Genomic DNA, 15535 nt, shown 5'->3' with positions numbered 1-15535 from the left:
ACTTGGAATAAAAACTGTGTTACCATTGGAATATTTATAGATTTGGGGGAAGAATGCTTTTAAACTTGAGAAAGGAGTCTGAATGACTGGCATTGGGGTCGGGGGACTTTTAAGAATGGAATTCAGTCATTAAGGGGACTCTGTTTAATTGACAATTTGATATTTCCTAGGTAGATTAGTCTATATGACAGGCCATAAAATTCTAGTTGAAATGTGGAGCAGGGTTAAAAGGGAGCAACTGTCTTGTAATGAGAAGGTTAGGGACTTGGAACGGGTATTACTTGGTTCCAATCGTGGCCATTACTGATACTGTCTTGATAATAGGAACGTGATTAGCTTTTTGGATGTTGGTTTTCTGATAAGAAAAATGAGAATACATCTGTTTTGCAGAGTTGAATAACTGGGCTGTTATGATAACATTGGCACTTTATTACTAGAAACTATTACTAAGGCTTTCATTTATAAGCTTTTTAATTAGGCATGCTATTAATTTATTAAATAAGAAATTTAGAGCTTAGAAAGTGCTTTCTTTGCGTGGGGCACATTGATTTTGGTAAAGCAGATTCTGAGAAGTGAATGCTAATTTTGGCTTTTATTTTCAATGTCTTAGGTTCAATGTTGATTAATTTTGTTTTGCCCACAATTTAGTCTATTCTTGTACTCTTGACAGAGTGAGTGTCTTTCTTCTCTCTTCATTATTCAGACCAGATTTTGATCTAGAGGAGAGAAAATAGTGATAACTAATGGAAGGATAAGAGGAAAAGACATTGCTTTTTATCTTTTATCTTCCTATCTGAATGAACAATTAACATACATGTAGTAGTGTGTAGTTTACATATATAGTTTGGTGTTTACAAAGTACTTCCACCTATACTGTTACCCATGGGCTTGGCAATAGCATATTACTAGGTGAATAGGAAAGTTTTTGCTCTTGATTAGATTTTCTCATAACTGTGGGAGCAAATAGGTGAGTAGTTGATACCATTTGGACATATACTTCCAGTTTTAGGAATGTTTATGAACATTGTAGCTAGACTTCCCAGAGTAAGTACTTCGTATTGTTGAATACTAGCAAGGATGTCCACATTGCTTAGCATCTTACTGATGTATAATTTTTCTTCATTCCTAGATGCCTCTTTCCATCTTCCTAAATTATATAGTATTTGAAAAAGCAATGGAACAAGAAGGAGGTGAATTGTGACCCAGTTAAACTAATGTCCGTTGCAATACCTGAATTGAGAAAGGGCAGTATATGGCCCAGATACTGAGTACAGGATTGGGAATGAATCTTTCTGGCTTTGTTTCTACCCTTGTTCAACCTCAGTTGGTTTCATTAATCATATTATGTTTGCATGTTATGGAAAATACAGAATATTTAACTTTTAAAGTGATTTTTATTGGGTTGGTCAACTAATTTGGGAAGAACTTGATGATAATGAGGCTTAAATAATGAGAACCATTTACTTTAGGATCCCTTAACTTTACTGTCAGATGGCTATACCCACAACTGAGTATAATCTCCATCATTGTTAAAGTATATAAAAAGCTGTTTCAAAAGATGAGGGATAATTAACGAGGATGTACCGAGTGGAAAAATAATTATATCATTTTACTATATGAAAGTTTATTATGGATTGCTTTGAACAGAAACCTATGACATTTTGAAGACAATTAGCTTTTAATTACTTCTCCAGTCCTGTTGTACTTGTGTTCACAAGTGTTTAGTGAAAACAGCAAGTACGTTTTTAAACAAAAACTTAAGTATGGAAGTAGTATGTTATATTCATTCTTTTCTGCTACTAAAAATGCCAGCTTAGAAACTGGCAAAAAAAATTGGTATTTTATATATATATTTCTTTTTTTTTCCGTATAGTTTCCCTGAAATCTGTATTTTACATCTGTCTTTTATAGGGAGATAAAAAATTAAGATGTGATTCTGCTGATCTTCGGCATGACATAGATCGTCGGAGAAAAGAAAGAAGTAAAGAACGGGGGGATTCCAAGGGCTCCAGGGAATCCAGTGGATCAAGAAAGCAGGAAAAAACTCCAAAAGATTACAAGGAATACAAATCTTACAAAGATGACAGGTAATTGTTAAAACTGTCGGAGTTAGGTTTTAGCTTCTAATTAGCCTTTAATAATTGTCAGCTTAATTGCTTTCAATTTTGACTGTGTAATCGAATGTTTAAATTTAAACAATTAAAATTATTTGTTTTACAGCAAAAATGTATTTGTCTTTTACACGGCTTATGGTGGATGAGGACAAAAACTTTGGAATAGCAAGCTAACACTGAAAAAAAAATGACAAATTAATGTGTCCTATTATCCAGGCTACATCAGGAGGTTGGACTTCAATGCAGTGCATTTCTAGAAACAGTTTGTGTAAGAACTTTGGTTCGTTATGCTTGATTCCGCACTTTTTCAACTCATAACACCCAGAGTACAAGAATTTTAAACTGATGTCTAGTGGTTTAACATGGGAGAGATGGGGGGAGGAAGGACTAGTTTTTTTGAAATAGCAATGTGTATTAGGCTTTCAAAGTAATGTTTCCATGGATACTGTTAGAAGTGGTAAGAGTTATCGCAGGTATGACCTTTTCGGGTATTGCAGTAGAATCATGTATTGATCATGATAGAGTCAAGTAAATATTAGGAATACTAAGTATCATAGATAATCGTTTTTCTTGCTGTTCATTAGGTGAATGGTGGTAATTTTACTCGTGTTTTTTAATTTATAATTAATTTTAATTTACTGGTATTTATAATGTCATATGCCTTTTATTTCAATAATGGAGTTATGGCCCAATCTGTATCAACTGTTTTCACCTAGGGTTGTACAAACTGCAGTCATTTTGAAACATGGCCTTAAGGACATTCATACTTTTTCCTACTCTTCCCTTCCTTTCCTTTAAAAAAAAAAAAAAATGTTAAAAGTGTTGAACTGAACTTTATATTCTTGAAGTTTCCAGACTGCTAGTTTCTAACTGGCAGGTCATAGCATGTTTTCCAGTAGTGATATAAAACAAATATTGGAGGAGAATGGAAACAGACTATGTCAAAGTTGAACACCCAATCATTTTAGTTTCATGATAATTTTAATAGGGGATAGTTTCTTTGACTTGAAAAATATCCCTCTTATTGTAAGATACAGCAGGGTCTTTCTTAATCTTTTTTTAAAATAGCACATTTTTCTTGTTTCTTTTATTTTTCAGTAAACATAAAAGTAGAGAGCAAGATCATTCTCGATCTTCATCCTCTTCAGCATCACCTTCTTCTCCTAGTTCTCGAGAAGAAAAGGAGAGTAAGAAGGAAAGAGAAGAAGAATTTAAAACTCACCATGAACTGAAAGAATACTCAGGCTTTGCAGGAGTTAGCCGACCACGAGGAACCTTTGTAAGTAATAAAATTATTTTCTGTCTTTGATAGAACTTTACTTTAGAGCACTGTACATAAGGAAAGTAAGATACCTGATTTAGTCATTGTTGTGTGAGCCATTACTCCTGTAGTCTTTAAAATGGTATTTGATATATCTTTATTAAGAAATGCCATTTGGGAGAGTGAGGAGGAGCTGGAGCTGGGATGATAACCTCCTTTGTATAGAAAGTAAAAAATCCATGTTTTTGCCTGATTTTGAAAATATGCCATTTTGAGATTTAGAAGCATCTGTATAACTTATTAACTTTGAAATCAGTAACTGTACATAGTGCTTAGAGACCCAAGAGTCAAGGAAAGTTAATGATTTAGATCCATTTCTTTAATCACTTTTTTATTAATAAGAACATGTCTTGAAACAAAAAAATCCGTTTGTATTAACTTTTCATTTTTGCCTATTCAAGTTCTTTTTTATATGTGTGTCAGTCATAGAAATTACATGACTTTTTATCCTACCTAGTATATATATTATTATTCCCATGTTTCCATAAATTCTTATAATTGTAAATTTAATGACTTCATAGTAGTGCATCTTCTTGACTCTTTAATTTCTAGGTTCAGATTTCTAACTTGAGCTAGTATCCAGTTAGTTGTTAGTAGGGTTTATTAGATTATTTGGGAAAGAGAAGAGCTTTGCCCATATGGTGATAGGTGTAGTTAACACTTAGGACTCCTGTGTAATTCAAAGAAATTAGACAAATCTTTTGGCTAGTAAAAGGGAAAAAACCAACTTCTTAAAGTTTAAACTATTTAAAAATTTTAGTTCAGGCCATGAAAGAAAGTGTAGTGTTCTGACAACTTAGGTTGACTGTGCATTTCTTCTTAACCTATTCAGCTTTCAATAGGCAGAATTTTTTCCCTCCTTACTAGTATAAAATGGCCACCTTTTCCATCCTCAGTGGCTGTGAAGTTGAGATTTAGGGAAGAAATTAGGGAATGTTTTTTGTTACTGCAGTAAAATTAGAGTTTGCATGTAACTTAATACCTTTTGATTTCATTACTAAACAACTTTGTTAATCAGTTTCGAATTAGAGGCAGAGGAAGAGCCAGAGGAGTTTTTGCTGGGACAAATACTGGTCCAAACAACTCAAATACTACTTTTCAAAAGAGACCGAAGGAAGAGGAATGGGATCCAGAATATACCCCAAAGAGCAAGAAGTACTTCTTGGTGGGTGTTAGAAATCTCTGTTTATTTGGTTTGCATTAATTTTCAAAGCATACTGGGTGAATACATTTGAGTACAGGCATCCACTACTATGAGAAGTTTTTACTATAATATAGGAAACTTTTAAAATAAATCATTACCCAGATGATTTGAAGTTTTGAACATGTGGGTCCCTTTAGTCCTGTTTATACCTTATTGATATTACCTATGGACTGGTCAGGGTAAAGTAAAAATATACCTGATTTGATAGTCACATGCAGAGAAGAACATTAAACTACTTCATATCTGTCTATAAGACGGTTAAGTTAAGAAGGTAAATCATTAAGATTTCCCTTTCATCACTACAGCTGTTTGTTTAATTGAAAGACAAGGAGAAGAATTCTTCCACAGCACATGTATTTAAGGTTTTCAGGAGGTTGTTAACTTTTATTGGAGTAAAAGGAAGATGAAAAATTACATTATGGAAAAATTGCTAGGTACACATTAGTTTGATGCTTCCTTGTGATGCTCTTCTCTCTGAAGTAGTTTGTAAGGGATGAAGCTAGAGGAGGTGGGTCCTGAAAGATTCTCTAAGTAATGATGGAAATTTTTTGCACTTGGCATGGGAGAAGAGGGTTTATCTTCCATTATAGAAACTTAAGGAAATACCAAAACTATTAACAGAATATTCATTTTTGTCATAGCTTTTCAGGGAAGTCACGTTTTAGAGATTATTTCTGAAGACTAGTTGTTTTGTTGAAGCAAGGAGGAAAATAGTGCTGAGTTTTAGAAAAGTGTCTTTTATATGACTTTTTATGAGTATATTTGAATAAAGCTGAATGTCCCAGCCATCTGCCATGGTAGACTATATAGCTGTATTCTGAACTAGATATATATTTTGGTTGAAGAATGGGCATTGTAGTTGTTTCAAAAATTAATTTCCATTTGCCTCTTTTTTGGAGTACTTTAATGACCAAGAGTCTGGAAAAGTTAAATTTTTACAGAGTGCATTATGCGTAATGTTTCCACAATCTGTGCTTCTTTGAGGAGAAATTAATGCTTGACTTGACAATTTCTGGAAAGTGAAAGGTGTTTTATTGAGTTACAGAAAGTTTAAAAGATACATTTCATTTTTAATATAGGAATTTATGAATTAATACACTGCTGTTTATGCTATGGATGGAAAGATACATAGGATTTCAATTCTTGGTTTAAGAGACTGGTAAAGGGGAACATTCTAAATACATACTGTGGATGTCCTCCCGAGGAAGAGTGGATTATTGCAAAGGAGATACTGATTAAGAGAGACTTTGTAGAGGAGTTTGGATTGAATCTTAAGCTTAAAAGATGAGCAGGTGTGCTGTAAAAAAGCAGGAGTGAAACATCCTAATATAGAGAACTCCAGTACTCACATGGCTAGATGATTGGTATAAGTTTGGGAAAATTAAGAAGCAGGAGCCAAATTGTGGAAGACAGTAATACTTGAGTAAATTTGGATGTTAAGCAGAGTTTGAAAAACGCGGCTGTGACAAACAGATCTGAGAAATAATTGAGTGTCTAAGGGACTAGTTTTGAAAAATGTTAAAGCCACATTTATGAAGGCTTATTCAGGGACCCTCTAGTTTGGTGTTGGTAGTGAGAAGAAAGGATATTGCAAGCACAGGGAATACAGAGGAAAGCAGCTCATTTGAGGTGAAGGTTAAGTTCTGTTATGGAAGTGCCCAAGACATAATAAGTGGAAATGTGCAGTAGGTAGTTGCTAATGCAGATCTAGAGAGAAAAAAACCTAGGTGCCATCGTACAGTCACAGAACCACAGTAATATCACCCAGTCAGAAGAGAAGAGATTAAAAGGCCAACCTTTCAAAGGTGTGAATGAGGAGCAAGTGCTTGTAAAAATGCCAGACAATAAAACAAGTGTAAAAGCACAAAAAGTTAAGGAAATGAGAGGTGAACAAGTTAAATAATTGTTTAACACTTTAAACATTTTGCAAATATTTAATTTGGTGGCTCAGAGGATAAAGAATCTGTCTACAGTTCATGAGACCCCGGTTTGATCCCTGGGTTGGGAAGATTCCCTGGAGAAGGGAATGACTACCCACTCAGTATTCTTGCCTGAAGAGTCCCATGGACGAAGAAACCTGGTGGGCTACAGTCCATGGGGTTGCAAAGACACGACTGAGTGACTAACATTTTCACTTTTCTATGATATTCTTTCTAGTATCATAGTTTTTGTCTTAAATTGGGACATAATTATTTTTGATTAGCATATAATTAGGCTTTAGTTACACTAATCAAGATGAGTGTTATTTAACATTCTACATGTTGCTGTTCTGGACTATATTTTAAAATCTTCATTTCTGTATAAGACATACGTGTGCATTTGTCACAGGCTAGTGCTCACTAGAAGTATAATTAATGTCACGTTTCTTCTTATCTTATATATAACTCAGTTCCCCAAATTAATTATTTTGGTTGTTAATTAATGAGCCATTGGAATGATAGCTTTGGTTTCTCCATGTGTATTTATGGATAGTCTGTAAAGGTATTTTTCAGTGATGAGACTATAAATACAAAAATTTTTTTTAATTCAGAATGAATGAAGTTGAAAGCTATAGATTGCTCTAGGTTTTTTTTCAGAATAATTAATAAGCATGGACATTCTGTCCATAGTAATGAAACATTTAATACTTAGTAATAATAATGGATAACATTTACTGAGCATTTTGTTCAGCACCATTCTTAGTGTTTTGAACTGAAAGTGAAAGTCGCTCAGTTTATTTTCATGCTTGTAAAGTCATTTTGAGGTAGGACCATTATTCAGTTTCTATAGATGAAAAACACAGAGGTACAGAGATTGAGCAGCTTGACCAAAGGTACTTAGCCAGAGAGAGTGGGGTTAGGATTTGAACCCATGTCTTGGGGTCCAAAGGTTCTTAACAGCATGTATCATTTTTCCTCCAGTACTTGGTAACAGTTATTGCATTCTTATCTGAAATTTCCCTTCTCTAAACTTTGAGTTATGCAAAGATAAGATAATGTTTTCAGTAATAAATATTTCAGGAAAGATAGTAGTCTTTAGAACCTGAGATTCTCTGGAGGGATTGAGAGTATTTGTAAAGAGTTTGACCAAATAGGAAAGTACTGAAATGGGTAAGTTCCCCATGTTACTGTCATCTGAGGAAGAGAAAATTCCTTGTGGAGACAGAGATTTGGATTGGAGCTTTAGTAAATTAACTCTCTTGAAACTCGATCATTCTGTAGAGAAGAGAAGACAATTCAGAAGATTTTGGTTCTAATATGGCCTCCTTTGTTAACATTTTTTTCAAACTGGAATTTTCCTTTAATAATTTTACTTATTTTTGACTATTCTGTGTCTTCATTGCTGCTCATGCTTTTTCTCTAGTTGTGATGTTCAGACTTTTCATTGCAGTGGCTTCTCTTGTTGCAGACCATGGTTTCTAGGGCCGGTGAGCTCAGTAGATGTGGTTTCTGGGCTCTACTACACAGGCTTACTAGTTGTGACGCACGAGCTTAGTTGGCCATGACACTTGGGATCATCCTGAGTTGGGGATCAAACCTGTGTCTCCTGCATTGGCAGGTGGATTCTTTACCATTGAGCCACCAGGGAAGGCCTCTGTTAACATATTTTTGATTATATATTATAAATATCTCATATCCCCTTTATCTTCTATAAAGTAGTTAATGTTAATTAGTCTACAGTAAGACTGAAATCTTAGATATAAGAATTTGAGGGTTAAGACTCAGTATGCTTTAGGGACTTCCCTGGTGGTCCATTGTTAAGACTGTGCCTCCACTGTAGAGGGCATGGGTTCCATCCCTAATCGGGGAACCAATATTCTGCATGCCACTTGTCCAAAAAAGGAAAAGAACTAGTATGCTTAGCATTAAAGTGTCACTTCGGTAGCTGCTGGGATATCCTTTGAGAAACAAAGGATATGTTGTGATGATGTAGCTGTTTAGTTTCAGATTATTGTATAAGATGATTGTATAGTAATTGCTAGTCTAACTCTAGTGTCTAGCTTTGTTACTGCTTTTCCTGTTTTAGCTCTTGGCTACCTCATTTAGTAGTCATTTACTGTTACCATGATTCCTGGGAAGCTTACTCTGAGGATGATGAGCATAAGGGGCATTGGAAAAGATTGGCTCTGTGGCTTTGGGCAAGTTACTCAGTTTCTCTGTCCCTCGATTTCTTTATTCCTAAAATGGAGTTAGTATTTTACAGTTGTTGTGAGGATTAGATGAGTTAGTATATAGAAAATGCTGAGACCAGTGCCTCATCCTTAGAAATAAGCACCATGTAAGCATTATTACCACCACCTTTGATTGAGTGCCTGTCTGTCAGGCACTGGGCTGGGCACTTTTTACAAATCATTTGTGTTCCTTTAAGACTATCTTCGTTTTTTTTTAAATGAGGAAGTAAAGTTCACTCAGTTTCTGTTAAGATTTAAATCCATACCTCTTGCTTCAAAACCCATTTGCTTCTTCCTACAAATTCATGGAATACTGTGTAAACATCACAAATGAAAAGCATAAACTATAGAGTTGTGATGATAACAAAAAGGAGCTTGAAATTACATCATTGTATGTACGTATTATTTTGAGTGGCAGACTATTTTAAAATAATTTATTTGGGATTTACAGTTAAACTTTGATGTACTGGAATGGTACATTTTTGATAGTTCCTAAGTTCATTCTTTGGTCATCTCACTGGTTTGATAAAGCTATATTATTAGAAAAGAAATTGGTGAGGGCTCTTTTCACACTGTCTGTTAATTACATGTGTGAACTTTTTTAAGTCAGGTAGGAGGGTGAGCTGTATTATGTGAATATGCACAAAGGCACATTCTTTGTTTTGAAAAGGTGCTTAGTTATGTATTATTTTTTAAAAGTTTAGTGACTTTGGGACAGTTGGTCAGTATCAGTACTCCATAAGTTAGGCAGCTATGTTTGTATTATACCTGTTGTCTCATAAAGGGGCATCATTCCCATTTTTTGTAGGTACAGACTTAAAAAGTTTGTTTGAGATGGGCAGCAGTTACATTACAGGAGAACTTCTCATTTTTTGTTTTGTTCTTTGGGATGTAATACTCATCTACTTGTACACAAAGCCAAGTACTTTTCACTTTTTCAGATTGTTTTGGTTAATGGGATAATTTGTAATTTGGGGAACAATCTATTTGGATGCAGTTAATAAAAAATTAAAGTTGGGATGTAATAGCTGCAGAATTTTAGGTTAGTGAACAAGAAATAAGTTGCGGTATTACCCTAGGGATCATGCCATCCTGATTTGGCTTGTGCCCTTGCCAAGAAGATTAATATGTAATGCACATTAATTTAGATTTATCTCAGTAGGATTTTTAAAAGTCTGTATCTGTATGTAAAAGATACTTCTTACCACCTATTTTATTTACTAAATGTTATTGATAATGTTGTAATGACATTTTTATACTTTGTTACGTATTTGTGACGGGTAATTTTTTTGGGAAAATATCAGTTACATTATTTCATTTATGCATAGTAGATTGAAATAATGGAAAGCAGAACAATAAAAATTTTGATAATTGGCAGTAATTTAGCAGTTGAGATTCTTCACTAAACTGTCTGGGCAGCTCTCAAATGCTTGGGTTACTAAGCATGTAATTATTTACTTTCATGATGCAGCATGTTTTTGTTGAAAAGTTCAGTTTTATTGGTTTTGTGTATTTTAGAACAGTACCCACCTCATATACCCAATTTTCAGAAGATTTATACAATAACACTATTGGGGATGTAATTATATTCCTTACAAGAAAGACATTTCTTTCTTTGTTTAACCTTTCTGTAGCATGATGACAGAGATGATGGTGTGGATTATTGGGCCAAAAGAGGAAGAGGTCGTGGTACTTTCCAACGTGGCAGAGGGCGCTTTAACTTCAAAAAGTCAGGTAGCAGTCCAAAGTGGACTCATGACAAATACCAAGGGGACGGGATTGTTGAAGATGAAGAAGAGACCATGGAAAATAATGAAGAAAAGAAGGACAGACGCAAAGAAGAAAAGGTAGAAATTTTCAACTTGTTAGTGGTTCTGATACGTTCTTTTGTGTGAGTTTCTTGGGCCAGTTAGTTATTTGGTTTTTAGATACAGTGATTATTTTGAATTATTTCACTCTTCATATCTTTGCTAATCTTTATTTTCTTTCTCTCTTTTTTTTTTTTTAGGAATAGGAAATCTGAAGTAAGATTGCAACAGAGAACAGAACTTGCACCCACCATTTTTTTTTACATGATTTTTGTTTTCAAATAAGAATGTAAGCATTTTACTTAAAATTTTACTGTTTGCAAGTAGTCTAGAGAAATTTTGTTTTGAATCTTCAAATATCTTGAAAAATAGTAGACTGTATGTTGAAAATTGTACTGAAATAAAGTAGAAAATTGTTACGTACCATATTTGTAACTATCAACTTTTAAAAAAATATATACTTTTACTGTTTTTGTTACATGCATTGTAATTCTGCTTTGTCTATAAGATATGGTCAAGTACAGCTCTGTGAAAGTTCTGATTCTCTCCCCTCCCTGTTTGTGTTAATGTTTATTCTGAAGTAAACGTTAGCTCTACATACAGATCCCTGAAGAGGAATTGTCTATAGAGACCACACTAATTATTTTAACTGTATACATCTGTTTAACATTCTCCTTAATTCAAACACACTACATTGTAGGGTGACTAATTTTTGAAGTATACCATGGAAAAAGTTGTTATTTTGGTAAACTAAGCTAATTTAACATCTCATCAAATGTTTAAGATGGTAAAAGAAGCTTTGCCAATAGCTCAAAAGTACTAGCTGTTAAAAGTTAAATTGAAAAGTATGAAAAAAATTTTTTCTTAAACTGAAAGCAAGCAGTGGGCTATAAAAAACATTTTTAGGAGCCTTTACCATTTGCATTCAAAATTCAGTGTTCTCTGTTTTCTTTGAAAGTTTGAGTCATGGTCTTAGATATCAGTTCTTTGAGAGAGGAATCTGGTTTGTAATAATACAAACAAAACCCCCATTCCTACTGAACGTCTTACTTAAAAAAGAAAAACAGAACAAAGCCTGTAATTCTGATATTGGTATGGTTATTCTGCAGAATAACTTGATAATGTTAAAAAGATGTGTACCTGACGTCATATCTCACATACTTATTTGAGCTTTTAGACAGCTGAATCACTAGTTCATAGTCTAACTATAAGGAATAATAGGCAAACAGAATATACTGCTCATTAGTAGTATTTTAAGAAACTTGTTTTCCAAATGTCACCAATAAAAAGATTTGACAGGAAGTTTGTCACAGCATTGATCTACCTTGTTTTTTTTTTCCACTATTTCTGTTTCAGTTTGTAAAATGGGTTTTTCTTTTTCTTTCCAAGGGTTCTGTTCTTCAGGAAGATAATCTTTCAAATGTGAATTGCCTTTAATTAATGTTTATGATGATATCTCTTAGAAGGAATGAATATCGGAAATAGTAAAATTTCAGTGCTAAGTCTGCTCTGTGAGCATAATATAAAAGTAGTCAAATTCATTTTGTTAATTCAGCAACTGAATTAGTTGTATTTGTTTGCATTAAAAGATAATGATTATTGTGTTAGTGTAAACAAGCATTTTAAGTGTATGGCTCGTTCATGCTCACTGATGATTTAGGATGCTTCTGGCACCTTGATTGCAGTCAGAGGCATTTACCTAACAGCTATATGAGGGGAAAAATAGAAAAACAAAACTCAACAAATGTGATGTTCATGGCCCTAAGATCCTTAAGCATTGCATGATTTCTCTTACTTTGTTTTTCCGAAATTGAGCAGAAAGGAAACACTGTAAAAACAAATATATGTTGCATTAATCAGGACATAACTAATATTCTCCTAGTCAGCATAGCACGTAATTACCTGCTAAAGCAACATGGATCTGATCTCCAACACAGGAAAATTTTCACCTCCATTTTATTTTATACAAATAAATTTAGCTTTTAACAATTATTATTTGGTTAGATACTGAATCTCTGTACATGACTGTAAATGCGGAGTTTTGCTTTTCCACATAAGAGAAGTGGAAAGGGGAATTTACTGAAAAATTATTTAATAGGGAGTGGGAATAAAGCTACCTAAGGCCTATCAGCAGGTTACAAGTTCAAGTGCATTGCTTTAACCCACATGTACTCATATTTGGTTACTTGTATTAAAATTGAGGGGAAGAGTATCCTATTAGAAAATAGTGGGAAGGGGGATTGTGAAAACACTTCAATAGAATGCCATTGTGGCTGTTATCTTTGTTTTAGAGCCAAGCATATAAAGAAGCCTGTCTTTAAACCACAATTCAACTCTACACTTCACGACATGTTATAAAAGCTGAATGGTTGCTCTTGGTAAGGATATTTGTTTACAAGTGCCAGAAAATAGTAGCTGTTTGATAACCTGCATTAATAGATTTCCTTTTGCCTACAGAAGGAAAATAAAAATAACCAAAGGATATTTCTAGAAAGGATTAAGAAAGCTGTTTAAGAAGGCCATGACTCAGTCCTTAGCTGTGTACACTTTTCAACATCTTAGAAATTTTAATATAAAAAGCATAATTTGTTTTTCCTATTGCAGCCTACTTTTGGGAAGTACTATTTTTCCCTTTTGTCACAGTTAAAATCAAGTGTTGGGAATTCAATTACAATTTGAGTAAAAATATACCCAATAAGAATGAATGTAGATGGCTAAACGATTCTTACTCAGTGTGATGTATAATGCAACAGGGACCCTTGTAAATTGTCATATGCCAATAAAATGTCATAAGTGGTAATAGCTGTTGTTTGTTTACCTGATTTTGAGACTATGTCTGTGTCTGTGCTGTACAGCTAATGTTAGTGGTTTATGTCTAATTTTAGGATACCAGCTCATCTGTTAGTAGAGTTACTAGTATGATGGGGCTTTTGGGGAGATGAGTAAATATTCTATAAAACTGTTCAAATTCACATCTATTTTTTTCTTTTTTCCTCTGAAAACATGGGAAATGTTACAGTGGTGATTGTAAGCCATTTGTTAACACAGCAATTCCAGATTCTAGTCTAGCCTTCCAGTTCATGTGTTCATATAAGAGCTGTCAGCTATAAATTATGATGGAGACAGCAGCATTACTTCTGTTTCTAAAAATGTGGTAGTTATCAACTAAAAAGTGTTTTTGGGGTTTTTTTGTAACTTAGTCTTTCTTCACTTTGAGTTAGAACTGGTAATTCTTAACTTTACTTAACCCTTTTGTAAGTTACTTGAAATATAAAGTGACCATTCTGTAACTTTAAACAAGAATTTTCACAGAAATTTGTGTGCTAAGGTAACGTTTTGATTAATAACAAATGTTACTCCTTTCTCTGTATGTTTAACTACACTGGATAATTTTAACATGTATCAGCTACCTACGTAAAAGTATGCCATCTTATTTATTAAGGACTTATTTTCATAAGATAGTTGCTTTTTTTCGTTCTTGACCGCAGCATGAGGGAATCTTAGTTCCCTGACCAGGGATTGAACCTGTGCTCCCTGCGGTGGGGGAGAGGAGCCCTAACCACTGGACGGCCAGGAAATTCCTCTCTTTGACTTTTCAGCTGGAATCTCTGGGATATACTTTGTTCCATGTGGAATGATATTCCTTTCACATTCAGAACAAGAAATACAGAGACCTGTCTGAATTTGTAACTTGCTTAAATAGGGAAGGAACGTGGAGAAATTAACTTCACCCTTGGATTGTATTTGATTGGTTTCAATCTATATAAGTAGTAGATTGTGATTGATCTTTGACAAAATTTTAGAATATTATCTGTTACATAATATCTTGGATTCTCAAAATATGGTTGAAATCATTATTTATAAATGTGAGTGTCAAGGGTTTAATTGTTCAGTTTATTGAGGTGGATGTTAAAAATTTGAAGTTTATGTTAATGAAGTTTAAAGTGAAAATTTTATTTTAGAATCCAGGAATATATAGAAATAACTGTATTCCATTGTTTGACTTGAGAGCTTTAGTAGAGATTGTGTAAATTTATGAACTGGATCAAGTTTCAGAATCATTCAGTAAGTTGTACATCGTGTGCTAGTTCTCTTTATTGTTGTGTTACCTCCTCACATGTTAGTTTTTTCAAAAATGGATCCCAGTGGTTAAAAAGAACAGGCGTTAGGGTAGCACTTTCCTGTGGCTACTAGGAGAAAAATTTCTAAATAATGTGTCTTAATTATAATGATCTGTATGTAAGATATTTTTCTCAAGGACGTTTTAGGTGTTTGACAGCAGTGAACTGATTTGCAGTGCTTTTAAAGTGCAGAAAAGATGATTCTTGAAAGTAGAAAACGATAAGTGGTTTTAATACTATTCTCCTAAGAATTGGAATCAGATTTTTCTTAGTAATCTCTTAGGGTTGCCCAGCTTCTTGATTGAATAATATCGAGCCCCAAAAGTAGATGATATATTTTTAAAATATGTAACCAACAAAAACCTTCTGTATAGCATAGGGAAGAACTGTGCTCAATATTCTGTAATGGCTTAAATGGGAAAAGATTTGTAAAAGATACATGTATAACTGAGCCACTTGGCTGTATACCTGAAACTAACACAACATTGTAAATCAACTGTAGTCCAGTATAAAAAACCCTTCCCACAAATGCCACCCCAATAAAATAAATTGGGACAAGCAAAAAAATGATAGTAAGTACACCAAACACTTAGGTGAAGAAATGATGTGCATTCACAGTATGAAGTCTGTATTTGACAATGATAACTTCTTGGTACTGTCATAGTAATTGCAAATTCCATGGCTTGTGAAAAGCCACGTAAAATTACCACTTTCACCCTCCAGAATGGTGGTTTACTTGCAGTCTTACTTAGTCCTTGATTGTGGGAGGTCATAATTTTTCTGGCTTATTTGTACTAGAAAAGGAAACTTTTTTGGC

At 33.8% G+C, this 15535-nt stretch overlaps 1 protein-coding gene across 9 annotated transcripts in view; it reads left to right on the top strand.

Annotated features, from left to right (window-relative positions):
• BCLAF1 (BCL2 associated transcription factor 1) overlaps window positions 1-13397 on the top strand; it is a 30885-nt gene extending 17488 nt beyond the window's left edge. For 4 of the 9 annotated variants that reach the window (XM_070376740.1, XM_070376736.1, XM_070376739.1 and 1 more), the window contains exons 9-13: window positions 1912-2087; window positions 3213-3393; window positions 4454-4600; window positions 10424-10636; window positions 10798-13397. In XM_070376740.1, coding sequence (XP_070232841.1) covers window positions 1912-2087; window positions 3213-3393; window positions 4454-4600; window positions 10424-10636; window positions 10798-10803 — 723 coding nt within the window. In that variant the 3' untranslated portion in view covers window positions 10804-13397. Of the gene's footprint in view, window positions 1-1911; window positions 2088-2220; window positions 2383-3212; window positions 3394-4453; window positions 4601-10423; window positions 10637-10797 lie in introns of those variants that run through there. The other 5 variants (XM_070376742.1, XM_070376738.1, XM_070376741.1 and 2 more) reach the window with 2 other exon arrangements.
• The last annotated feature ends 2138 nt before the right edge of the window (window positions 13398-15535 follow it).

The sequence above is a fragment of the Bos mutus genome, chromosome 9 (assembly GCF_027580195.1).
Source record: "Bos mutus isolate GX-2022 chromosome 9, NWIPB_WYAK_1.1, whole genome shotgun sequence".
NCBI lineage: Eukaryota > Metazoa > Chordata > Mammalia > Artiodactyla > Bovidae > Bos > Bos mutus.
Note: the sequence above shows the minus strand (reverse complement) of the source record. Positions and strands in the feature narration are given on the sequence as shown.